Source organism: Hylobates moloch, unplaced genomic scaffold (assembly GCF_009828535.3).
Source record: "Hylobates moloch isolate HMO894 unplaced genomic scaffold, HMol_V3 SCAFFOLD_15, whole genome shotgun sequence".
NCBI classification, from domain to species: Eukaryota; Metazoa; Chordata; class Mammalia; order Primates; family Hylobatidae; genus Hylobates; species Hylobates moloch.
The window spans coordinates 53,611,426-53,638,515 of NW_026652290.1; the positions used below are offsets into that span (position 1 = coordinate 53,611,426).

General features: G+C 47.3%; 1 protein-coding gene across 1 annotated transcript in view; it reads right to left on the reverse strand.

Annotated features, from left to right (window-relative positions):
- The window catches only part of VAX2 (ventral anterior homeobox 2), a 32,884-nt gene extending 6,317 nt beyond the window's left edge, over positions 1 to 26,567 (reverse strand). The window contains exons 1-2 of the mRNA XM_032177421.2: positions 26,259 to 26,567; positions 5,986 to 6,173 (exon numbers count right to left, since the gene is read on the reverse strand). Coding sequence (XP_032033312.1) covers positions 5,986 to 6,173; positions 26,259 to 26,505 — 435 coding nt within the window. The 5' untranslated portion in view covers positions 26,506 to 26,567. The remainder of the gene's footprint in view (positions 1 to 5,985; positions 6,174 to 26,258) is intronic.
- Positions 26,568 to 27,090: the final 523 nt, after the last annotated feature.

Consider the following 27,090-nt stretch of genomic DNA (forward strand, 5'->3'; position numbering starts at 1 on the left):
GGAGGGGAGTCCTGAGCCAGCTTCTCACCTTCCTTTCCTCTGCAGCCACATCCTCTTATGTCCTACTTGGACCCTGGTACTCTGGTCATTCATTCAGGCAACACAGAAATATCAAGCATTTGATGCAAGCCAGGCATTGCCAGTTGCTGAAAAAACAAAAATAAAGAAAACTCCATTTTGACCCTCTTGGCTGTCAGACACTAGCAGGGTGGGTCATGGGCAAGCAGTAAGTGTTACAACACGGTAAGTGTTTTGGTTGAAGTAGCAAACAATATAGTGGAGAAGACAATATATAGTAGCAAACTATCCTGGAGAATCAGAGGTCAGACAGCCGCTGATTCAATTCTGGTTCCCTTAACTAGCTAGATGACTTAGGTCAAGTTACTTAACTTCTTGGAGCCTCAGTTTCCCCATCAGTAAAATGGGGTTCATAACTCTTCCCATAGTTTTGTTGTGATGACTCAGTGGGCTAATAATCACGGACTTAGTAAAGTGCCTGGCAGTTGATGAAGTCTTTTAGGCAACATGGTGATCACATCATCTGGTCAGATTTGCTCACTTTTCCATAAGCCAGTGATTCTCAGACATCACTGTGCATTAAATCACCTGGAACGAAAAATATATAGGTTGTGGGGTCTTCCCTAGAAATCTGACTGGGGACCTCTGGGCTGAGGGTGGCACAGGCATCTGTATTTTACCCCAGGGGAGCTGTACGTACAGCTGGTCTCCAGAGCATACCTTGAGAAATGCTGCTTTAATCAAACACCAAACTTTCTTTTTCAAACAAAGCATGGTGACAAGGTGTATCAGAAGGTTTCTAAAACCAAGGAGAACTGGACTAAATGGGGCTGTCCCTGTTCTCCGACATGAGAAAAACTTTGAGTGCATGCTACCCTTGGGCTGATAAAGGTGGGCAGAGGGTTCTTTTGATAGTCTTGAGAGAGAGATTCCTCTGAGGTTGCCCCTGCTCTCCAGGGCAGCCATGCTTAGCCTCCGTTGCACAGCCATGGAGTCTGGACAAGGCCGGGACAGAGGTCAGCTGCACTGTATCTTGTTCACTGTTCCTACTCTGGTGGACCCTTTGTCCTGTAGAGCCCTGTGGGTGGTGGAGAGCCAAGGAAAGGGCTCCACCATTCTGCCTGCCCAATCCTGTATGTGGGTTTCAGATTTAAATCTGCAGACAACTCAACTGAATTGGGCATGCTAGATTAAAGAAGAGACTAGCCATGGAAATGGGCCCTGAGCAAGCTCTGTGTTTTCTCTGCCTGAATTGGGACAATGCCTGGGTCCTCTGAGTATCCAGGGAAGAAGGTAGAGATGCTATTTGGCAGAAGGAAGAGAAGAGAAAAAAGAGAGGAGAGGAGAGGAAGAAACAGAGAGGGAAGCAGATATTTTGGAGAGCAGTCGGAGCACATACTCAGCAGAGCACTGGGAGGAAGGTCTGTGAGTAGCTGGCGCTGAATCCCTCGGGCCCAAAAGAACCTTTGGCTTCCAGTCTCTTCCAATTCCTGGCTACACCATGGTTCCTGTTATTGAATTTCAACAAGACTATGGCTTCTGTTTTTATCCCTGGGGAGTCCATCCATTATCTGAGGGCACCTGAAGGAATTTCTTATCTTTTTCCCCAAAAGAGCTCTGACAGAGACTCTCAGATAACTTAAACCAGAGAAAAACCAGCCCTCCCCCCAAAATCTGACGTGCTTTCCTGACATCTCCACTGGGATCTCAAACTTCACTGATCCAAAACAAAATTCTTGATTATGCTCCCACCATCTTGCTTCTCCCCCACTTTCTCAACTCATTATATGGTGTCACCATTCTCCCAGTTGTTCAGCCCAAACAACTTCCTTTCCCTCGCCCTGTGCATGTAATCCATGAGCAAGTCCTAACAGGTTCCAGCACTAGAGTGCCTCTCACATCAGTACTCTTCTCTCCTCCACCACTGCCCTGTTCAGGACCCATGTCAATAGTTCCTACCTGTCCACTCCTGTCCCCTGTGGTCCCTTCCCCAAGGGGACCGCTGCTCCAGCCCTTCAGCCAGAGAACCCCTGTAAAGTGCCAATAATCTCCTGTCACTTTCTCTTCAATGTATTACCATAGTCTCTAAGCATCGCATGATCCTCCTCTACCTACTTACCCAATTACCCTGTAGCTCCAGCCACTCTGGCCTTCTGATACTCCTAGAACATTATATGCTAGTTCCTGCCCCTCCGGTCTTCATAGTTACCCTCTGCCTTGTCGTGTCCTTCTGGTTCCTCATCTGGCTGTTTCTCCCTTATCACTCAGGCCTAAGCTCAATGTCATCTTCTCAAAGAGGCCTTCCCTGAACACCCCAGTAAAACACTTCCTTCTAGTCTCTCTCCTATGACCCCATTTGAGCTCCCTCACAACACTCATCACTCTTGGAAATGCAGTTTGTCTTTGTCTCTGTGGATCTTAGCTGCACGAGGGCAGGTGCCTGGTCTGTTTTGTTCTAAGCTATAGCCCCAGTGGCTCGAAGAGTACCTGCTATATAGTAGGTATTCAATAATATTTTTGAACAAAAGTATGGGTGAGCATACTGAGAATGCCACAGAATTCCAGCTACAGGTTAGTTAACCTCTCTGAGGCTCAGTTTGCTTAAATGGGGATAATAGTACCCACAAAGCCATCTTCAAGGGTACTATTACCCATGAATGCGCCTGCTGCAAGTCTTGAGCAAGTTATCTATTTAACTTGTCTATGCCTCAGTTTCCTTCTTTTTAAAGTGGAAACAATATACTCTTATTGGCTGGGCATGGTGGCTCACACCTATAATCCCAGCACTTTGGAAGGCCGAGGAGGGAGGATTACTTGAGACCAGGAGTTCCAGGCCAGCCTAGGAAACAAAGCGAGACCCCGTCTATACAGTAAATAAATAAATAAGTAAATAAATAAATAAGACTTACTGTTGTATGCTAATGAGGTGATTCAGGGTGGATCTCTAGGTAGTTTCAGGACTGGGGCTGGTTCTAGAAAGACCATACTTGTGATTAGAGGGTGGAAACTTTCAGCCGCCCCCATTCTTTCCTCCTAGGGAGGGGAGGGGAATGGAGATTGGATTATAGTCTTTTTTTGTTTGTTTTTGAGATAGAGTCTTGCTCTGTCATCCAGGCTGGAGTGCAGTGGAGCTAACATGGCTCACTGTAGCCTTGACCTCCTGAGCTCAAACAATCCTCCCACCTTAGCCTCCCAAGTAGCTGGGGCTACAGGTGTGTGCCACCACACCCTGCAGTTTACAGCGTAAACTGTAAAAAATGTTTTAAAAAACTTTTTTTAGAGATAAGGTCTCCCTGTGCTGCCCAGGCTGGTCTTGAACTCCTGGGCTCCTGAGCGATCCTCCCTCCTTGGCCTCCCAAAGTGCTGGGATTACAGGCGTGAGCCACTGTGCCAGGCCAGCCTGGATTTAGTCTTGAACAAGGAGACCAGGAGAACTTCTGATTGGTGAACACGTGGAAGTGCTGGGAATGGGGGCACTGGAAAGGGCATGGGAGCTCCACGCACCTCCCCCTTACCTTGCCCTTTGTGTCTCTTCCATCTGGCTGTTCCTCACTTGTGTCAATTATAATAGACCAGCAAGTGTAGGGGAGGTGTTTCCTGAGTTCTGTGCGTCATTCTAGTGAATTGTCAAACCTGCAGAGGGCAATGTGGGAGCCCCCAGTTTTAGGCCAGTCCGTTCAGAAGCACAGGTGGCTCCTGGAGCTTGCGTCTGCTGTGGCACTGTCTTGTGGGACTGAGCCCTTAACTTGCAGGGTCTGTGCTAGCTCTGGGAATTAGTGTCAGTACTGAACTGTTGAATATACTCAGTGATGCTGGAGAATTGGAGCACTGCCTGCTGGTGATTGGAACATACCATACACTTGGTGTTGGAAGAAAAATCTCACACGTATCCCATAAGGTTGTAGTGAGGACTAAACTAGTTAGACTGTGTCACGCCCTTGGAACAGGACCTGGTGCATGGGAAGTGCTCAATAAGCATTAGCTGTCCATTACTTTTATTATCTGTCAACCCTAGGACTGGGGACAGAGAAAGGAGGCTCGTGAGTGAGAACAGTGTGGAGGACTCGCTGAGGGCCTACTATGTGTCCAGCTGTGTTCTGGGCTCCTTGTGGAGCACGACGAGGAGCCATGGCCTATAAATACATTCTTGTCCTAGGGAAGCAAATACTGGTGGACATCCAACACCACACACATGTACACATGCACACACACGCGCACACACACACACACACACACACTCTCTCTCTCTCTCTCTCCAGGTCAAGCCATGTGGAAAGGTCTCTTGGGAAGAGGGCAAGGTGCCTGCAGAAGGCTTCCTGGAAGAGGGGGGGCTTGGGCTTGACCTCCAAGGGCAGCTCAGTGTAGGGAATACGGGCCTCAGTGACTTCCCCAGGAGTTCTGGCCTGGCCCTGCCACTGCAGCCTCCTCTCTGAGCACAGGCCTGGCTTCCCAGCCCCCTGTTGAGCCCAGCTGGAGGGAGGCCCCGCAGGGTTGTTTGGGAGCTCTGAAGTGGCAGCTGGGGAAGAACAAGTGCAGGTGGAGATGACCCGGCCCTGCAGGACAGCAGCTGCTGTCCTTCCCCAGCCTTCCCCTCCTCCCAGCCTGCCCCTCCTCCCGGCCTGCCCCTCCTCTGCCTCTCGCCCCTTCTCGCCTCTTCCTCTGCCTTACTGTCAGTGTACCCCAGGAGGAACCTGCTCACCTCTCAAGGGGACCAGGACTTCCAGGCGCATCTGACTACCCCATCCCCAGGGGTGGGCTGCACAGCACTCTGTTGGTGGGATTTGAGGGGCTGGAGGAATTATGCTGAGGGTAACAGGGAGAGCTGACCTCACTGAGGCAGGGACACAGGGGAGGACAGCAGCCACACAGCACAGACGGGAAGCCTTCACTCCAGCACAGCCTCCCACCTCGCTCCCAGGAAGGAAACCAGCACGCTGCTCCAGATCAGCGCTTCCTCACTCCCCTCCTCCCTTCCTCTCCACTTTATCAATCCTGTTTTGGCCATTGTTTACAATGCATGTATTGATTGATCTCCCTCATGTATGAGAGCAAACTACTAGAGTTCTGGCTGAAAGAAGGGTCTCTGAGTTATTCTTTGACAATCTCAAGGAAGGTTGCCCAGTTTATAGGCAGCAAAAAGATGAGAGACTGCTTGTCCAAAGCCCAGCTCTGGACCTAATTAGTTGTCTGACCTTGGGATAACTTCCTCTCACCTGTAACATGGGAATGACATCATCTGCTTCTTGGGAGGGATTAGTTACTTAACACAGGCAAAGCACTTAGTGCCTGACACGTGTAAGTACTAAGTATTAGTAGTAGTAGTAGTGGCAGTATTTTGTAGCTCTAGTACCGGCTTGAAGGGTCTACATTCATACAGGGTAGGTGCTTAATTTACAAAAGTTTTTATCTTTTGAGTTAGGCATACTGCTGTTAAAATGCCAGTCCTACCCAGGTGAAGGGGGTGTGCAGACTCTCCTTTCCAACAAGAGACTGAGGCACCCTGAGATGGAGGGAAGGTGATGGAGGGTGGGAAAGGGCCAGGAATGGAGAAGTGAGAGGTCCCCAGCCCAATTTTATAATGTTTCATCTTCCCCAGAATCTTTATTTCCAACCAGCCAAGCCCTCACCATCCCTTCTTGTCACTCCTCTTACATGCCAACACCCCCCCCAGCCACTCCCTGTGCCCCCAGGGCTGCTCTCCCCCAGTTTCTCCGAACTCTTTCCATATTCTATCCAAAAGTGCCTGATGTATCCAGAAGACCCCCATCGGCATTTCCTGACTGTCTGTGGTCGACGCATATTTATTTGCTCTTTCACTCCGGTTTACCTGTGGCTTAAAGTCTCCCTCATGCTTGTCTGAACTCCTCCGAAGTTGGGTCTCCCTGTAGCAGCTCACAAGGCCTCATATCCCCAGGAGTTCCCAGGCTGCCAGGACAAGAGTGGAGTGGCCTGGCCCTGGTCTCTTACCTGGGTCTCGGAGAGGTTCAGCTGGCGGGCCAGCTCAGTGCGCTCTCGGCCCACCACATACTGGCAGCGCTGGAACTCCATCTCCAGGCGGTACAGCTGCTCGGCAGTGAAGGATGTACGTGTCCGCTTGGGCCGGTCCAGGTCCAGGCCCTTAGGCAGGACAATTTCCCGAATTGTCCCTTTGGCATCTGCAGAGGCCATGAAAGAAGCCAGGTTAGTTCATTAGCTAGGGAGTTAGATCACCAGAAAGCATCTTAATAAAAGGTGGTGTGATCTATTGTGGAGCTCCTCCGGCCTGGATCTGGTTGCATGACCTGTGACAAGTTGCTCACCCTCTCTGGGCCCAGATTCCTTAACCACCCAGTGCAGGATATTGTATCTAATGGGTGGCTAAATGTATGTAATAGGCCTCAGTACAACTGCCAGGTCTACCATCGTGGTCTGGGAAGAAAGGACTCACTCTCTCCCAGCCAGGATTCTGGGCCTTTGCAGAGTAAGGAACAGATGGGAAAAATATGCTGGGTCCTCAAGTACATCGGGGATGATGGGTTAGAATTGAGTGTGATCAATCAGGTAAGGCTTATTGGAGAGGTCAGAGCCAGGTCCTAAGTGCTGTGTGTGTGTGTGTGTGTGTGTGTGTGTATGTGTGTGTGTGTGTGTGTGCATGCATACATGAAGGAGTGTCATGCATCCACAGACCTGGGACCTGGGGTCCATGAGGAGGAGGTAGCTGATGAGCGGTAGAGGACAGTCTGGGGAGCTGAGGTCTCTAGGAGGAGCCCAAGGACAACTGCTACCATATCAGGCTGCTGGATGCCTTCCAGAGGGGGGCTGCTGCCACTCCCCATGTGCCTAGTCCTGAACAGCAGGGCCACTCCTGGGCCCTGACAAATGCCCTCCACACACAGGGTCTCCAATATTTTGGAGCCCACTGAAGAGTGATTGAAAACCCAGCAGCCCATGTTCCCCACACATTCCTCATAAAGAACTTAGTAACATTTAACTACAGGGGTGGAGATGATCCATGTTTGACCCACACATACTGATGGCTTGAAATCTAGTTATTAGAACATTTTATATTACAAATTAGATTGTGGAAATATGCAGCATCACATCCTGTAGGATTTACAAAATCACTCCCTACAAATGATGTCCATGATAACGAAGCTAAACTAACAGGAATTTCCATTACTTAGCATTGGCAATGGGAAGCTTACCAACTTAAAGGCCGCCTTGAGGAAGCCCAAGGAAGAAAACCACCCTCCACAGGTGCAGGAATTCCAATACCCTCCAGGGGGCGCACGCAGTCGGAGTTTGCAACGCGGCCAGAATGGGCAGTGGCTGTTGACATTCCAGCCATAACAAAGGCTGACAAACGTCTGCAGTACTTGCTCTGGGCCAGTCACTGTTCTAAGCACTTAATTACATTTAATTTTGTTTTGTTTATTTATTTTTTGAGACAGGGTCTCACTCTCACGCCCAGGCTGTAATGCAGTGGCGCATCTCAGTTTACTGCAGTCTCGACCTCTTGGGTTCAATCAATCCTCCTACTTCAGCCTCCCGAGTCGCTGGGACTACATGAGCGCACCACCACGCCCAGCTAATTTTTGTATTTTTTGTAGAGACAGGGGGCATAGGGGATCTCACCGTGTTGCCCAGGCTGGTCTGTAACTTCTGGGTTCAAGTGATCTGCCCGCCTCAGCCTCCCAAAGTGCTGGGATTACAGGTGTGAGCCATTGTGCCTGGCCTTATTTTATTTTTTAATTATGTTTTTCTTTGTTTTTAAAAAATGAGATGGGATCTCACTCAGGCTGGTTTTGAACTCCTGGGCTCAAGTGATCCTCTTGTCTCAGCCTCCCAAAGTGCTGGGATTATAGGTGTGAGCCAACACACCCCGCTGTTTTAAGCACTTTAACCTTCTCAATGTCTCCATGAATTTGGAACTATTATGATCCCCATTTTACAGATGAGGAAATGGAGTAACAAAATTTAAGTAATTTACTCAAGGTCATACTGGCAGTGTCCAAGAAACTCTTGAAACACCGTCTTTTTTTTTTTTTTTTGTGGAGACACACTCTGTTGCTTAGGCTGAAGTGCAGTGGCACCATCTCGGCTCACCACAACCTCTGCCTCCCAGGTTCAAGTGATTCTCCTGCCTCAGCCTCCCGAGTAACTGGGACTACAGGCATGCCCCACCATGCCTGGCTAATTTTTGTATTTTTAATAGAGACAGTGTTTCACTATGTTGGCCAGGCTGGCCTTGAACTCCTGACCTCATGATCTGCCCACCTCGACCTCCCAAAGTGCTGGGATTACAGGCATGAACCATTGTGCCCGGCTCCATCATTTTACTTTATGTCTACCCTCGGTTGGTAATTCTTGTGTGTGTGTGTGTGTGTGTGTGTGTGTGTGTGTGTGTGTGTGTGTGATGAGTCTTGCTCTGTTGCTCAGGCTGGAGTGCAGTGGCGCAATTTCAGCTCACTGCAAGCTCCGCCTCCTGGGTTCACACCATTCTCCTGCCTCAGCCTCCCAAGGACTACAGGCGCCCGCCACCACGCCTGGCTAATTTTTTGTATTTTTAGTAGAGACGGGGTTTCACCATGTTAGCCAGGATAGTCTCAATCTCCTGACCTCGTGATCTGCCCACCTCGGCCACCCAAAGTGCTGGGATTACAGGCATGAGCCACCACGCCCGGCCCTTGGTTGATAATTCTTAATAATTCAATTAATAGGTTGAAATGAAGAGGACTTGGTCATGAGTAAAAGATGGAATCTTCTGGATGGGTTCATCGCTCTCCTGGAGAACATAATGGAAAGAGCTGTATTTGGGATGTGCTGTCTGCCAGGAGGCTCCTTGTGATCCACAGGGACTGTGGGACCTACCTTGAGAATCCCTGCTCTAGAGGGTCACCCTGAGCCCCTCCCTCCAGTGTCCCACCCCAGGAGACTGACTCTTTCTGGGTCCTGCCAGTGCAAATTGACGCTCCCCTTCCAGGGTACGCTCTGGCTCCTGGCTCAAGAGTCCTGGCTCAGATCTCACAAGTTCTCAAGCACCGTCCTGTTCACAGTCAGCCTCAGGGAAAAGGTGAGCCAGGGTGGAGGATGTATCACTGCTCAGAGGTGGCCTTTCTCCCCATCCCAGGCCAGGTCCTGCCAAGCTGCTGGGCAAAGCCTATCAAAAGGATGTGTTCTAGAAACTGCAGGCCTCTCAGGACAACTCAAGCTCCCCAGCTCCAATTCTGTTCACATTCCAAAAAGATAGGGTAATATGTGTGACCCCACTGTGACTGGATCAGTCTCCTTTGCTCAGGTTCCATAATTTCCAACTGTGAGAGCAGACTCAGAACTTTCTCGCAACACTCCCAAGTGAATCCTTCTCAAATGGCACTGATTTTATCAAACATGTTTTGTGGGGTATGAATAGGAGGAAGGGTGCTCTTACAGCTGGTGTCTTACCCTCCCCTTAATCAGCCTCCTCAAGCCCACCCTGTAGCATCTGAGCCTGAGTCCCCAAACATGAGATCAAACCATCCCTCCCTCTTTACACAAGACCTAAAAGGGGGATTGCCACCTCAGGGAGCAGCCAAGTGCAGCTGTCTCCCGCAGGGTCAGGGAGGCATGAACCAGACGAGAAAGGCAACCTCAGACTTGCCACCAAATATTAAAACATGCCATACAAATAAGCACATGAAAAATGTTCAACATTGCTGGCCATCAGGGAAAGGCAAATTAAAGCTGCAATAAGAAGCACCTATCAGAACAGTGAAAAGAAAAAATACTGAGAATGGAAAAGCTGGTGAGGATGCAGGGAAGCTGGATCTCTCTTACATTGCTGGTGGGAATGGAAAATGGTACTACTAGCCAGGCAGTTTCTTAAAGAGTTAAAAATATACTTACCTTACAACCCAGAATAAATTCTAGGAAAACGAAATATTTGTTTTTGTTTTATTTATTTATTTATTTATTTATTTGGAGATAGAGTCTTGCAGTGGTGCAATCTCGGCTCACTGCAACCTCCACCTCCCAGGTTCAATCAATTCTCATGTCTCAGCCTCCTGAGTAGCTGGGGTTACAGGCACCTGCCACCATGTGTGGCTGATTTTTTTTTTTTTGAGACAGAGTTTCACTCTTGTTGCCCAGGCTGGAGTGCAGTGGTGTGATCTCGGCTCGCTGCAACCTCCGCCTTCTGGTTTCAAGCGATTTTCCTGCCTCAGCCTCCTGAGTAGCTGGGATTACAGGCGCCTGCCACCACACCCAGCTAATTGTTGTATTTTTAGTAGAGATGGGGATTCACCATGTTGGCCAGGCTGGTCTCGAACTCTTGACCTCAGGTGATCCGCCTGCTTGGGCGTCCCAAAGTGTTGGGATTACAGGCGTGAGCTGTAATCCCATTTCAGCCCAGCTGAAATCTTATGTTCACACAAAAACCTGTATACAAATGATCATAGCAGCTTTATTTGTAATAGCCCCCTAATGGAAACAAATCAGACGTCCTTCAATGGGTGAATGGTTAAACAAACTGTGGTATAACTGTACTCTGGGATACTACTCAGGAAAAAAAGGAGTAATGATTGATAGACGCAACAATTTACACAGGAAATTATACTGAGGGGAAAAAACAGTTCCCAAAAGTTATACACTATATGATTCCATTTATTTAATATAAAAGTAACAAAATTATAAAGGTAGAGACCAGATCAGTGGTTGCCAGGATTTGGGGATGGAGGAAGGACCTGGCCATCAATGAGGAGTAAGAGGAAGTTCCTTTGTGGTGACACCACAGTACTGTATCATGGCTGTGGTGGTGGTGACATGGATCTATAAATGTAATAAAATGTCACAGAACTATATACAAAACCCAAAAAAACAGTGCAAGGAAAAACAGGTGAAATCTGAGGAAGGTCTGTAGCCTAGTTAATTATATTGTATTAATGTCGATTTTCTGGTTTTGATAATGTACTATAGGTTTGTAAAATGCCATCTACAGAGAAGCTAGGTGATGGATACACGGGACCTCTCTGTACTATTTTTATAAATCCTTGTGAGTCTATAATTATTTCAAAATAAAAAATTGACAACAAAAGCATGCCACAAAGCTAGAATGATGTGTTGTCACAGAAATTGACAAATCCATTAGTAAAAAAAACACAACAGTGTCTCTGTATTCCACTTATGGTTTGTAAGATGATTTAAAATTATATATAAATAAGCATATGTCATTTCAAAAGTTAGGCATTTATTTTAATGTTTACTAGAAAAAAATTTATACCTATAATTTTATAAGCTTAGGGTGAGGCTAAAGTGGAAATTTAATCTTAAAATGCATTATGCTAAAATATTAAGAAAATAAATGGAATATGAATATAACAAATGAAGATGGGACTCAAATGACTGCATATGGGGAAACAATAGCATGGAAAGTACAAGATAAGGGGATGTTAGACACATGTATCCATAGTCATAGAGTTTATCATAAAAGGGCATTCGAGATGGGAAAAGAGTGATTTAGTCAATAAGTCACGTTAAGCAGACTGGTGACCATAAATTGTATGTTTGGAATAAAATTGAGTTAAATTCCTATCTCGCTCCATAAATAACAACACATTTCAAGTGGATTAAAGAGCAAATCATAGAGATAAAATTATAAGGGCATTACAAAAAAATATAGGAGGATGTTTTTAGAATGCTAGGCTTGGGATGAAATTTCTAAGCAAGCTACAAAACTGGAGGCTGTAGGCTAGGCGTGGTGGCTCATACCTGTAATCCCAGCACTTTGGGAGGCTGAGGCAGGTGGATCACCTGAGGTCAGGAGTTTGGAACCAGCCTGGCCAACGTGGCGAAATCCATCTCTACTAAAAAATACAAAAATTTGCTGGATGTGGTGGCAGGCACCTGTAATCCCAGCTACTTGGGAGGCTGAGGCAGGGAAGGGGAGGTTGCAGTGAGCTGAGATTGCGCCATTGCACTCCAGCCTGGGAGACAGAGCAAGACTCAGTCTCAAAAAAACAAAAAACAAACAACAAAAAAACTGGAGGCTGTAAAGGAAACACAAAGGATGTATTTGACTATATTAAAGCTAAAAACTTGGACGACAAAAGCACCAAAATCAAGGTAAAGTACAAGAAACAGATTTGGAAAAAAAAAAAAAATACATTTAAGAGTCAAAGAGGCTGGTTGTGGTAACTCACACCTGTAATCCCAGCACTTTGGGAGGCCGAGGTGGGCAGATCACTTGAGGCCAGGCATTGGAGACCAGCGTGGGCAACATGGTGAAACATTTTCTCTACTAAAAATACAAAAATTAGCTGGGCGTGGTGGTGTGCGCCTCTAATCCCAGCTACTCAGGAGGCTGAGGCATGAGAATCGCTTGAACCTGGGAGGTAGAGGTTGCAGTGAGCCAAGATCGCACCACTACACTCCAGACTGGCAATACTGCAAGACTCTGTCTCAAAAAAAAAAAAAAAAATTTAAAGTAAATAGCCTGATAAAATAAATGGTCAAGTAATTTATCTGGGTCATTCACAGAAAAAGACAGCTAAATGGCCAATAAACGTATGAAAGGATAAACATAGCTTTATAGTAATCAATATAATACAAGTTCCAGCAACAATGGAAAGCCCTTTATATCCCATAAGGTTGAAAGGACATTAACAGGTGATTAAAAACAATGATGACAATTAATAACAATGGTGCACTTTATGGAAATCTACACTCCTATACGCTATTAGTAGAACCATAATTGAGTCCATATTTTAAGGCTGCATTTATCAAGATTAAAGATGCACATAAATTTTGTTCCAATTATTTTATTTTATTTATTTTTTTGAGATAGAGTCTCACTCTGTTGCCCAGGCTGGAGTGCAGTGGTGTGATATCAGCTCACTGCAGCCTCCGCCTCCTGGGTTCAAGTGATTCTCCTGCCTCAGCCTCCCAAGTAGCTGGGATTACAGGTGCCCATCACCACGTCCCCTAATTTTTGTAATTTTTTAGTAGAGACAGGGTTTCACCATGTTGGCCAGGCTGGTCTCAAATTCTTGACCTCAAGTGATCCACCCACCTCGGCCTCCCGAAATGCTGGGATTACAAGCATGAGCCACCGCGCCTGGCCTGATTTTATTTTCGTTGGTATTTGTCCTGGTGAAACACAGGCTCAGGTGCTCCAAAGTATATACAACAATGATGTGTGTTGCTGCACTGCTCAAAACACCAAAAATTTGAAAGCATCCTCAATATTTTCCACAAGAGAAATGGCTGAACAAATAGTGGTACATTCGTATTATAAAATACCATGTAATAATTGAAAAGAATGAGGCAATAAGCTATGTGAACAGACATTAGTGTATGAAAGTAAGTTACAGAATAACATGTGTAGTTTAATCTCATTTATGTAGATTAAAACAACTGAATATATTCAACCATTCAACATGTATTTAATAAGCTCTTATGTGTCAAATATTATTCTAGGGCCTGAGGATACAGAAATTAGCAAAAGAGAAAAGTACTTGTTCCCATAAACGTGTACTGGGGAGGGAGACAGATAATAAATGTAAAGTAAGTTATTTATTTATTTATTTATTTATTTATTTTGAGTCGGAGTCTCGCTCTGTCACCCAGGCTGGAGTGCGGTGGCATGATCTCGGCTCACAGCAATCTTTGCCTCCTGGGTTCGAATGATTCTCCTGCCTCCGCCTCCTGAGTAGCTGAGATTACAGGCACCCACCACCATGCCCACTAATTTTTGTATTTTTAGTAGAGGCAGGGTTTCACCATGTTGGCCAGACTGGTCTCAAAAGGCTCAAGTGATCCCCCCACCTCAGCCTCCCAAAGTGCTAGGATTACAGGCATGAGCCACTGCACCCGGCCTTCAGGCAATTTATTTCTAATAAAAAATAAATTTTAAAAATATGTAAGGCAATGATGAGTGCTGGGAAGGCAATAAAATAAGATAAGGGGATATTACCATCCCTGCCCTAAATAACAAAACCCAATAACCAGAGAGTGTGTGTGTGTTGCCACACCCTTTCTACTGTGATGGTCTTAGGAGCAGGAGTGAAGAAGCTTTACCAGCCTGGGTTTCTGAGTATCAAGATGAGCCCCTGTCCCCTTGTGATGGATTTATGTGAGTGATAAATGCATTTGTGTTTTGTTAAGCCTCTAAAATTTGGGGTTGTCTCTGCAGCAAAATATAGCCTATCTTACTAAAGTAGTCCTCTTTTTCTGAATTGCTCCTTTTCTGGGAGGAGTTTGGGAGGAGCATCAGGAAAGAGGAACAGCTTTCATTCCAGGGCTTCGTTGCAGGTAGGCACTTAGGGTGAAATGGAATGAGTCCTGCATTTTGCTACCCCTCAAGTCTCCTCAAAGAGCAGTGAGCTCTGGGGGTATGAGGGAGGGTAAATTCTGCCCAAGAGCCTTTGCTTGGGAGAGGTGGTGACCCCTGGCCTGATAGTAGTTAGCTTATGCTTCTGACCTCCGGTGCCCCCCTGGCACCTCTCCCAGTAGACACCCCCCCACCACCTCCAAAGCCCTATCTCACTTCCTTTCCTACCTAGCACCAGACAGTCTCTTTGCACAATAAGCTGATAATGTGCTGACTTTTTTTTTTTGAAACGGAGTCTCGCTCTGTCACCCAGGCTGGAGTGCAACGGCGTGATCTCGGCTCACTGCAACCTCCGCCTCCTGGATTCAAGCGATTCTCCTCCCTCAGCCTCCTGAGTAGCTGGGATTACAGGTGCCCACCACCGCGCCTGGCTACTTTTCGTATTTTTAGTAGAGACGGGATTTCGCCATGTTGGCCAGGCTGGTTTCGAGCTCCTGACCTCAAGTGATCTGCGTGCCGCGGCCTCCCAAAGTGCTGGGATTACAGGCATGAGCCACCATGCCCGGCCGATAATATGCTGACTTTTAAGTGTGCAAGGCCCTTCCTGCCCCACCTACAAATATAATGTGATTGCTATAAAAATTCCTTATGGAAAATTCATTCTCAAGTTTATTGGGAATATTGAAAATGCAAGAATAGTCAACAAGAAAAGTTAAACAATAGTAGTGAATACTTGCATTACCACACAGCAAATATGTTACAAATCTCCAGCAACTGAAATGGTATAATGCTACACAAGAGTTATGAAGCAAATTCATGTGTCTATGTGGATCTGGTATGTTAGGAAGACAGTATTTAGAATTAGTTGGAGGAAAGACAGGGTTATTAGAGACATAGCTTTTGAACAATTAGTTCATTATTTGGAATAAAGCTATTTATCTCACACTGTGTGCAAAAGTAAACACAAATTTAAATGTAAATAAAGCTCTAAAAATTGAAGAACAAATATAAAATAACTTTCTAAAAAGGAAAATAAATGACATATTTGAGTACCTAAAAATAAACACTTCTGCAGGGTAAGAGACAGTTAAAACACAAATGCAGATGGGGGGAAAATATTCATAATGAATTCTTAACAGAGTCCTAATGTCTGGTATACACACAGCCTCTGTAAACCAGTGAGTAAGGTCAAGCAGTCCAGTGGGAAACCGAACAAATTATTCAGAGAAGAAGAAATGCATGTGGTTAATAAATATGAAAAAATACTCAGGCTAGAGGAATCAGAAAAATGAAAGTTATAACAGCAATGAGATAGCCCTTTTTTTGAGATGCCATATTTTATCTATCAGACTTGGAAAATTGTACTGGCAAGGCTGAGTAGAATTAGGTTCTCTCAGGCTCTGTCAATAAGAACATAAATTGATATAATATATGGTTTTTGAAGGAAATAATGCCTAGCTAAACTTAAAATGCACAGCTCCTTTGTCCCAGAATTTTTATAGAGCTTTCTATCACACAGAAACGTTGGCGTAGTTGATAAATACAGACCCACTGTTTGTAGCACAGTTTGCAAGAGGGAAAAAAGGGGAAAAAGCTGAATGTTTATCAAAAGGAAAATTGTCAATAAAATCACAGTCTAGTAATAACTTTGGCTATATGTAGACGTTAACAAGAATGAGACACATAACCTGGATGGATGTTTATTGTATACTACTAAGTGAAATGGCAAGTGTGCATAAACCCATTTTTATATTAAAAAAACAGTAAAAGTAAACTCTTTCTGTGTGTGTGTCTGTGTTTTTGTAACCACATAGGAATAAGTCTGGCAAAAGAAGCACCTCACTCTTCTCTTGCCTCTGAGGAGTGGAAACTGATCAGAGAGGAAAGATTTGACTCATTTTTTGTCTTTATTACTTCTTTTGGTGAAAAGACTAGGTAATACAATTTTTTTGGTAACAAACATTTTAATATGTTTGTGTATGCATATATAATGTTTTAAATGCTGGATGAAGATTTTTCTAACTAGGAGCTAGAATCTAGAAGCCCAAAAAGGAACAACCATTAAATATGGTTAGAGTTTAAATTTCAGTTTAGAAAAAAAAGAAATCCCACAAAGAAAGTTTTTTGTTGCTGCCTTTTTTTTTTTTTTTAAGAAAGTGACCTGGGAGTTGTTTGCAATACATGTCACAGAAAAAGGGCTCATTTCCTTACTATATAAGTAGCACTTACAAAGATGAGAAAACAATTAGTGATCCAATAGAGAAATGGCTAAATATACAAATAATTCACAGAAGAGAATATTAAAATGAAGAATAACTACATAAAAACATGCTTAACCTCACTAGCAATTTAAACTACTAATAAAATGAGATTATTCTGTCACTTGAAAAGATTTCACTCTAAAAAATAAAGTATATCCTGAGTTGGGAGGACGTAGAGAAATGGCACTTTTATACAAGATGGCTAAGAGTATAAATCAATATAAGATTTTTGGTATAAAATTTGGAAATACTATCATAACTTTAAATGTGTATCCTTGGATTTTAAAAGTTTGCTTCTAGGAATTTATCCTGTAATTATATTCATACTATGTATATGTAAAATGATTCTTGTTACTTTAAACAGTTTACTATGACAAATTTCAAACATTTTCAAAATTAGGGAGAGCAGTACAATGAGCTCCGATATACCTATCCCCCAGTTTCAACTATTAGAAACTCAGGAATAATCTTATTTCTTCTATTCTGCTGTAATTATTAGCAAATTCTAGAAGTCATAACATTTCACTTACGAGTATTTCAACATGTATCTCTAAAAAAGGGGGACTCTTTAAAAAGTCACCTACAACACTATTATCACAATAAAAATTGACAATTATTCCTTAATATAATAAAATATCCCACCTGGTTTTACATGTTCCAAATTGTCTCATAAATAAGATTTTTAAAAAACCATTTGTTCAAGGGAGCACTCATTCTATCGTATAAATGAGGTGTTGCCTGGGATAAAAAGATAAGAATAATTAAAAATAAAACAAACCATTTGCTCAAATTAGGATACAAAGATGTTCACTACAGCATTGTTTGTAATAATGAAAAAGTACAACCAACCTAAATATCCATTAATAGAGGACCAGTTAAATAAGTTATATGATTTCTACATAATGGAATCCTACGCAGTGGTTAAAAAGAATGAGGGAGTTCTAGAAAGAAAGATTTCCACAAATATTCTTTTACTCTACTTGCAAGCTAAGACAATTTGTTTAATTAAAAAAAAAGCCATTACAAAAAAATCCGATTTTTGTAATATATAACTTACATATTTATATTTTTCAATTACTAGGTAAAGTTTGGAAGGTAATCTTAAGACTGGAAGTATATCATGTAAGGGAAATTATAAACTTTTAAATGTTACTTGACATAGCAAAATAGTATGGATTGCTTTTGTAATTAAAAAGATATTTTATGAGAGGCCCAGGTGGGAGGATTTCTTGAGGCCAAGAGTTTGAGACTGGCCTCCTCAATATGGTGAAACCCTGTCTCTACTAAAAAAAAATTAAAAATAAAAAATTAAAGAAAATAAATAAAAAATTAAAGCTAGGCCAGCATTGTGGGGAGTGCCTGTAGTCTCAGCTACTCCAGAGGCTGAGGTGGGGGGACTGCTTGAGGCCAGCAGTTCAAGGTTATAGTGCGCTATTGTTGGGCCACTGCACTCCAGCCTGGGTGACAGAGTGAGCCCTTGTCTCTAAAAAATAAAATATAATGACATAATAAAAATAAAAAGATATTTTATACTTCTGAAAACAAAAGACCATCCTAAACAAAATCAAAGGATAAATTGCAAACTAAAATATTGCAACACATATTGAAAACAATACATAGAGATTCTACAAATCAATAAGGAAACGGTGTATTTGCAAATTAAACTGGTCAAAGGAAATGAATCAATAGATAGAAGAAATACAACTGGCTAATGAATATGAAGATTGACAAAGATGAAATGATACAAAATGTCCAATGTGGGGACAGGGCAAAGGGGTGGGCATAAGTAACTAAACTTCTCCTGCAGAATAACTTGACTATATTTATCAAGATGTAAAATGTGAACAGTGCTGGCAAATTCTGGAGAAACAACCACTTTCAGACATCGCTGGTGGCAGTGTAAAGTGCTACCATCTCACGGAGGACAAACAATTTGGCATTATCTTGCAAATTTCAAACACAGATACCATTTGACCCAGTAATTCACTTTTAGGAACTTCTCTGACAGATATACTCACACATGTGGAAATGACAAAGAAACAAGTTTACTTATTTCAGGATTACATATAATAGCAACAGATAAGAAAATAACCAAATGTCCACAAATAGGGTACTGGTTATATGATATACATTATGATCCACCTAGTCGACTTAAATGGAATATTATGCATCTATTAAAAAAAAGTTATTTACACCGCAAGATATATTGGAAGAAAAAAATTATATAACTGCACTGATTTCCATAGGCGTAAACATTATCTGGAAGGACATATTAGAAAGTCCTTGAACCAGGTGGGAAGTGGGTGATGGGGAGAGGGATGGGAGAGGTTTTTCACTGGATACTTTTTAAAAAGTGCAGTGGCTCCCACCTGTAATCCCAGCTATGTGGGCGTTTGAGTCCAGCTTAAACCCAAAATAGTGAGACCCCCATCTCCTGATGTCCGAAAAAAAGATGTTTTGATGAATTAATTATCTATTTTACAATTACCTATTACAGTAAATGAAATATATTTAAATTGTGTGTGTAAATCTTTTGAAGCAGTAATTACACTGCTAGAAACTTATCCCACAGAAACAATCAAAGGTCGAGAAGACCCCTGCCTTTGGAGCTTACTTCACAGTGTTTATATTAAGGAAAAACAACCCCAAGGTCCCTCCAGTCTTTAAGGAATACTTAATTCTACAGCCAAGGGACAGCAAGAACTAGTTCAGCAGAAAAGATGATCACTGTAGATTAATTTTTTTTGAAATGGTAAATTGCAAAACAGCCTATGAAATATAGTTCTGCTTTTATTTATTTGTTCTTCTATAAGAGCGTGGAAAAATCGCCTGGAAGGACTTGCCCAGAATTGAAAACAGTGGCTGTTCCTGGGATCCTTCTTTGCTTCCGGTTTTTAAAAAAATCAAGCTCGTATTACTTTTTGAATTTAAATCCTCTATTTACCTGTCTACATTGTAAGTGTGGCCCTGCCAGAGGCTGTGCCTCGTAGAGTGTCCTTTGCCCGGCCCTGGCTCCCGCAGCTCCGCGGGTGGACGCGGTGGGCTGCCAAGTAGTGGGGAATGGAAGGCGGGACAGGGGCTCTGAAAGTCAATGTCTCCAGCAAGACGCTAAAGAAATCGTGGAGTCAACTGCGCGGTTATTTTTGGCTCCAGCCGTGGGCTGCAGCCGTGTGAGCTGGCAGGGGCAGGGGCACAGATTTATCCAGTTATTTCTGTCAACCCTCTGGCTGGCTGTGCCGTGGAACCTCACACCCGGCAGCCGCCGAAAGCCGGGAGACTCAGCATTGACTTTATGAGCGGCCCAGCGCTTCCCAAGATCTCCGCTCCAGCCTGGGCCGGCCTCTAAGCCGCCACATACATGAGGAGTTTCAGGTTTTGTAATTCAGTGCTTCCCAAAGCTGCGGATTGCAGAAACAAAATTCTAAAACTATGGGGCTGTCAACTTCATGTTTTAACAATTATTCTATGTTCTGCTATGATCACTGTTTCATATAAGAAGGACATTGCAACGTCAAAAAATAAGATAATATTAGAACACACGTTCTTCCGGGAGAAGGCGTTGGCCTCCTAATACCGACAGAATTATGCCATGTTGATGAATTTGGTCTCGTTTAAGTTATTCGAGAAGTATTTATTGAGTGCCTACTGTGCACTAAAAGCATCCAGGAAGATCGCCTGGATTTGGTGGGCACAGTGACCACCTCCTACGTGGTCTTTGCCTGGCTTCGAGGGAACCGGGCTCGGGGAGCCCGCCCCCTCGACTTCAGTGGGGAAGTCTCTACCCAGCAGTTCCCGGCCTGGCTGTGGGAGCTGGGCAAAAACAGCTTACATTTATGGGAAGCTGTGTGCCAGCAGCTTCAGCCAGGATCAGTCTGGCACACAGTGGGTACACATTAATGTTTGTGGAATAAGTTAAAGAACAAGAAACGCGCGGTAGCTCAGTCCTGTAATCCAGCACTTTGGGAGGTCGAGGAGGGAGGATCGCTTGAGCCCAGAGGTTCAAGGTTACAGTGAACTATGATTGCACCCTTGCACTCTAGTCTGGGCAACAGAGCAACCACTCTATCTTAAAAAAAAAAAAAAAAAAAAAGAACAAAAGATGTTAAGGCCACAGGGGAGACCGTTCAAGGAGGGCCCTGAGCCTTTACAAGCCCAAGCCCCCACCAGGACCTTATAGCGCACTCCGCCAGTCTGGCACTCACCCTGACTTTCCAGGTGCATTCACTCTGGCCCTGTAGGCCACATCCAAGCCTGGGGCTGCTACCTCTTTCTGCAGTGCTGGATGTCCCCAGTCAGCATCCACCAACAGTGGGAGAACCCAGGACACTGAAACCCCCAACCGCCTTCCCAGATGAGCTGGGTTGGGGATATGAGGAATGAAGTAGGCTCCTAGACCTGTCTCACCCCAGGGATTGGTGGGCAGACCCATGCAGCCTTCGTGTCCTCTATCAGAGCATCTTGAACTGGGGTACAGAATCTGCAGATGCACAGCCAGATAACCGGCTACTGGCTCTCCAAGGGTAGTCAGGTCTAGCATTATTTGTGATTTTATATTAAGCAAACAGCAAATAGGCAAAATTCATATGCTCCACCTCCCACCATTAAAACAGAAATCAAAGAAATGTAGCCAACAACAGGGAGCCTGCAGCCAAGGGGTAATTGGGGAAATGGCACCCAGGCCAACATGATGCATAGACACCCTCTCTCCTTACAGGTGGTGCGCAAAAGAGGAAGACTTGAGCCCGGTGGCTTTGACTGACTGCGGGTGCGTGCCGCTGCCATCTCCTCCCTTTCCTGTAGCCCCAGGTACCCACTCCTTGTCCGGGCTTCGAAAGGATTTGGCCTCCTTGCCCCTCGGAGTCCCCAGAAGCTACCTGGGGGACCGTCCCTGAAGATGCGGGTGTGTTGGGCAGGGGATGCGGTAGAGGTTCCATGGGTTCCTGGGTCTACAAGACCAGGTAGGGAACAGAAATCGCCTGAGGAGGGAAGGAGCTGTCTAATCTTCCTGAACAGCTCCCTGAAAATGAAAACTGGCACACAAGACACACCTACAAGATGATTTTTCGGGTTGCTGGTCTGCTTCAGTGTGTTTGTGGGGGTGAGGGTTATGGAAGAAAGGGGAAACAAAAGAAGACCCAAATGAGAAGGCCTGGCATAGACCCACTATGGGAATGTGGGCCTCCTGCCGAAAACAAGTAAAAGGAAAAAATAACGTAAAGCAACTCCAGGAAAACAAAACAAAAAAAGAAACCCTCTACAAATGCTAAAACCAAAAAATAAAAACAAATACAAAAATCTCAAAGTGCAGTTCCTTGCGTGAACCATTTACACCTTTCCACGTCTGCCTGGGGGGCTGGTCCTGGGTTATCAGGTCTATTAACAGACTCAGATATTGAGACTAAAGTCCCGTGGTCCTTACTAAACGCCTGCTCAGCAGGGCTAGGCCTGCGGCCGGGCCGATCTCCCCAAGCCCAGTAGCTGTTGGTAATCCAAGCAGAAAGTGAGCAGAGGCCAGCCGGCCCTGAGCCTGGACCCGGCTGCTGGAGGCGAGGCGTCTGTCCCTGCAGTAACCTCCCAACCAGAGCCCCGAAGCTGCGCCCCCTTGCATGGCTTCTCAGACGCGTCTCTGGGAGTTAGGGCTCCCGGCGGCTGCACGCCATTGTGCTGTGTGTACGAGTTCGGACTTGCGTGTTTCCGGAGCGTGGGTCCCGGCTGCCCGCGGATTCTCCGAAGGGATGGACTCCACTAAGGTCAATCCCACCCGTCCCACGGCGGGAATCGCCCCGCCCAAGCAAGAGGACTGGGCTTCACGCGTCCCCTCACGGCCCCCAGCCATCCGCGCATCCATCCAGCTCCCGGCTGAAAGCGTTTTTGCTGCTGCTGGTGGGGTTGCAGCGAGTCACTTCTTCAAGGGATCCTGCAGTCATCCCACCCTACTGCTCCCAGACACAGGGGTTCGGAGGGTTTCGAGTGGGGTTTGAGGACCCGCAGGGGTGGCTGTCAGCCCGGAGAGGCCGCTTTGGGTGAGCAGGAAAGGACGCCACGCGTTGTCCGTAAAAGTTGCTGTGTTGGGTGACGCTGGTGGACAGAATTCCCCGGATCTATCAAAATCGGTAGTTAAATTTGCGTCCGGATTAATTTGGGAAACAGGTGCGTTTGAGTGTGCAGGTGGAGCGTCGATCGCGGGGTTGTAGGGAGTCTAGGGTCAGAGTTGTCCCCCTCTTCTGCCTGCTGGAATCCCAGCTCCACCGAAAAGGTTGGTGCTTGGCCACTGCCCTGTGCTGTTTGAGCCACGGCTCAGGCGGCCTGTTCCTTCGGTTGCTTCCTGCCTGCCTTTGGCGTGCGGTTTCCAATATAAAACAAAAGGATTTCCCCGTCCTCGCCCTCACTGGTCTAGGGACTGTGCACGCGGAGGTGTGGAGCGGCTTTTTCAGGCCTTAGGGTCCAAATGGGGGGCTCGCTGTGTCCGCGGTGCGATGTGCGAGGTGCCTGTTATGCGCCCGGCCTATCATCTCAGCAGCTCTGGTCCGTGCCCATGTGTGACATGAAGGAGCCTTCATTTTGAGGCAGGAGACGCACCACGTTTAGCCTCCTTGGCTGTCTACCCTGTATTCGCAGAGGCTTGAGTCACTGGCCCAAAAAGGATCCCACCAAGGAGATTGGGGAGGGCTGCCCTGTGTGGTCTGCAAGATGGTGCTCATTTTCCTTTACTATTAGTAGGTTCTTAACCCCTAGGTGCTCACCTCCCAGTACAGCCCAGGCCCTGGGCCCAGAGCCAGAAGAAGGGGGAAAGGGGTGACTTGGGAGAGGCCTCGGACAACGGAGGTCCACTGCCCCACCCATCAAAAGTGGTTCATAGGTCACCTCAGAGCTACACCCTTCCTTCTGTCAACAAATATTTATGGAGATCCTACTGGGTGTTTGCAATTTTACACACATCACCTCTGATTCTTGGCAAGTCCTTTAAGGTAAGGGCTATGGGTCCCTTTGTAAGATAAGGAAACAAGCAAAGAAAAACAAAGAAACTGGTTCAGGTTTAAAGGGCTGTAAGGTCAGTAATCTAAACCAACTTTGCTTAACTCTGGTGCCCAAGCTCTCCTCCTACTCCCTGTGCCAAAGGACTCCCTCAACAAACCTGCCCCACTGTGGTATGCCCTTAGGTGGAGGAGTGCAGAATGAAAGAGAGGCAGAAAGGACCCAGAAAGGGTGAGGCCTCCCCAAGAGAGGAGAGATCCTGGGGAGGCCCCAACCCAACATTGACAAAGGAGAGCAAGGGCAAATGCCTCCCTTTTACCTTTTAGTGGTTTCCTTCCAAAGGTTCTATGGGAGGATGTGTTCTCAGAGGTCAAGGGCAAAGTGTATTGAAGGCCTGTGGAAGGGATGTTCATTCAGGGGCCAAGGCAGTTCAGACTTTCCTTCACCAGTGCCAGGTCTGTTTCACTGATCAGAGCCCTGAGCCATGGCGGGACTGCCAGTAACACAGGTGACCCTGGCTAGGAGAGATTAGTGGTAAATCACATCCTGAGCATTTCAGGCCCATAATAACCTCCGTATCATTAAATAGGGAAGGACAGAGGATTTATAAAAGCCCCATTTGCCTTTCATTTCTGTTAGGTGTGTAAATATATCCTCTATGCTTTATATCTAATATTTCGATTATATTTTACAAATGCAACGGCACCTCTGTGTGTGCACATACATTTATAAAAGTACACCCCCTGAAGACACACACAGGCTGTCTCACATCCAGTGCAAACCCATCTCTGCCTGGCTGTGGATTGCTCCCAGCTTGGGTGGCCCCACCTCACAGGGTGGAGGGTCACTTTTGAATTCCACTTCCTATGAGTTTACCCCTGAAAGCTATTTAATTGACATCTGTACACAAAACTTATTTGCTCTACATACAGGGTTAGTAGAGTGGAGAGGATGTTAGGTGGGCACAGAACTCACAATTGTCCTAGGGGGAAGAAAATGTCCACCCATAGGTGGGGTTCAAGGCGATGAGTGTCACAGGCAGGGACTTTAGATCCTCCCCTGGGAATGTGTGGGATTGGGGGACTGATTTCTCTGGCAGTCCTACAGATATTTTTAATGGAACCAAAAGCGCTGCTTATGCCTTCACTCAGGACATCCCACAGTCTAAAGAATAAAATCGGATTTAATCCCTGGTGCCCAACAGGTCCACACATCTGCTGGAATTCCTGATGGCATAACTGCCTTGACTCAAGTAGTCAACTATGAGTGGCAGTGAGCACCCACTGTCCCAGTGACATCTGGCACCAGGAATGTTTCCCAGAGCTAAGGCCCCTGCCTCTGTATTCAAGGCAGTCATCAGTCACCCTCACACTGGGCTGCATGCATGCTCTACCCTCCAGTCCCCAGAGCCACCCACACCCAGCAGCCGCAGAGAGGTCGTGCCCAACTTGCCCAGGGTGTCCCAGTCAGCTTGACGGTAGCCGAGCTCAGATCAAACCTAATCCCCTCGCTGGAACCACCCAGGGCCAGCTTCCAGCCTGTTCCCTCTCCCCAGGCGGAGGCCAAAGAAATCCGCTCGGCCCGGTAGCCTCCAGAGGCCCAGTGGCTCTCCGGAGCGGCGCGTGTGAAGAGGCTGGAAGGAGGCAGCAGGAGGAAGCCGGGAGGAGGGAGCCCAGGAAGGAGCCTGAGGGGAGCCATTACCGCTAGTGGCCTCTTCTGGCGCTGGGTCTCCCGCTCCCGGGGCTTCGGGATGGAGGAGGCAACGGACTTCAGGCTCTGGCCGCGGCCTGGGGTCGGGCTGAGGGCAAGACCCCGGAGTCCCCTTTCTCCTCCCATCTCGCTGGGCGAGGCCCAGATCGAGGGAAAGTGGAGCCCTTGGCATTTCGAAAGGCTGGAGCTGGGGACCTGGGGAGCCTCGGCCTCGCGGAGAGGAGGCCGGGAAGAGCTGGGTAATCGGTCGCAGTCCAGATGGGGGAGCTTGCAGGAAGAAGGTGCTGGGAAGGCGCGTTCGGCTGAGAGGAATGGCCGGGAAAGACGAGAGGAGGACGAGGGCCGAGGGAGAAAGGGAAGGACGTGAAAGGCCAGGCCGCGGGAAGGCGGCGCCGAGAGCCGGCTGGGCCCAGGCGCCGCGAGGAAGTGGGAACCAAGAGAGTAAAGCACAGCGGGCTAGCTCCGCGCACGCCACCCTCAGCGTCCCGCGCCGTCTCCCCTGGGCAATCCGTGCGGGTCCCAATTGCCGGGGATGGGAAAAGCGGCTGGGCAGGAGGCGAGGAAGCACCTCGGCCGCCCTGCAGAGCCGGGGCCTTTTCCTCCCACGGTTGCCTACGCTGCTCCCTCCACGTCCTGTCCCCACGGAGCGCGCGTAACGCTTTTCTCCGCACTTGCCTTGAGGGTCACGGGACGGAGACCAGGCTCTCAGCATCCCGCACTCCATTTCTGCCCCCGCCACAGTAGCCGTTCCGAGTGGGCCTAGAACTAGGGGACTGGCCCGAGAGGCGGAGAAACGGGGACCGCTTCGGTCCCATTCGCTGCTTTGTCCCTTGCACTCAGCTCAATGTCCAGCACACAATAGACGCTCAAAATAATATTTGCTGAATGAATGACTGGATGACGAATGAATGAATATATGAATTGGGAGGTGTCAGCTGCAGCTAGGTTGGGGACCCCAGTATGGGTAGGGTGAGGGTCCAGTGGAGCAGGGCCGCGGGCTGTCCCCTTACCTCGCACCAGGATGCGGCGGCAGTGGTCTGCCTCGCCAGGCCCGGGCTGCCCGTCGCTGTCGGCTCCGCTCTCCCTGGAGCCTGCGGGACTGGAGGCTGAGGTCCCGGCCACCTCCGTTGGGCTGTGGCCACAGCCATCAGCTCGCAAGTCCTCCGCTCCGCCGCGGTCTCCGCCGCACCTACCGCCGCCACCAGACTCCGCCCGGCGCGCGGGGCCCCGGTCGCGCTCGGCGCCCCCATCGCCCATGCCGACCGCCACTGCCAACCCCTCTACGGCGGAGCCAGCCTAGGCTGGCCGGGAGCGCCGCTCCCCGCCCCTCGCGCCGCTCCCCGCCCCTCGCGACCCCGCTCGACTCCTCCTCCTCCGGCCCCGCCCCCGGCCGCTGCTCCTCCCCTCCCTGCTGATTGGGCGGGAGTCACGGTTCCAAGACTCCCAGCCGCGCCAGGGCTCCGCGCCAGGGGGAGAGGGGGAGGGGAGGGGAGGGGAGCGGTGGTCCCACTCCACCCCTAGTCTAGCCCTGCTCCAGGCCCGGCAGAGGGAGACTGGGGCGGCCCTGAGGAACGCCCTACACCCCCTCCTAAAGTTGATCAACTTCTCCTCCCCTCCACCGTTCCCCTAGCCTACTCACCTCCCCACTCCCTTCTTTCCCAGAGAAGCGCAGCCGCTGCGCTCCGGGCGGTTCAGCAGGATCAATAACCAAAGTGAGCAAAGAAGGCGACCTCGGAGAGACCTAGCAGAGAACAGGAGGTTGGCCTTGCTCGGGCGCTTGGCGGGGCGGGGTCGGTGGGGGTGCTGGAGGCGGGGGGGCAGGCCTGGGCTCGGTGCGCCAAC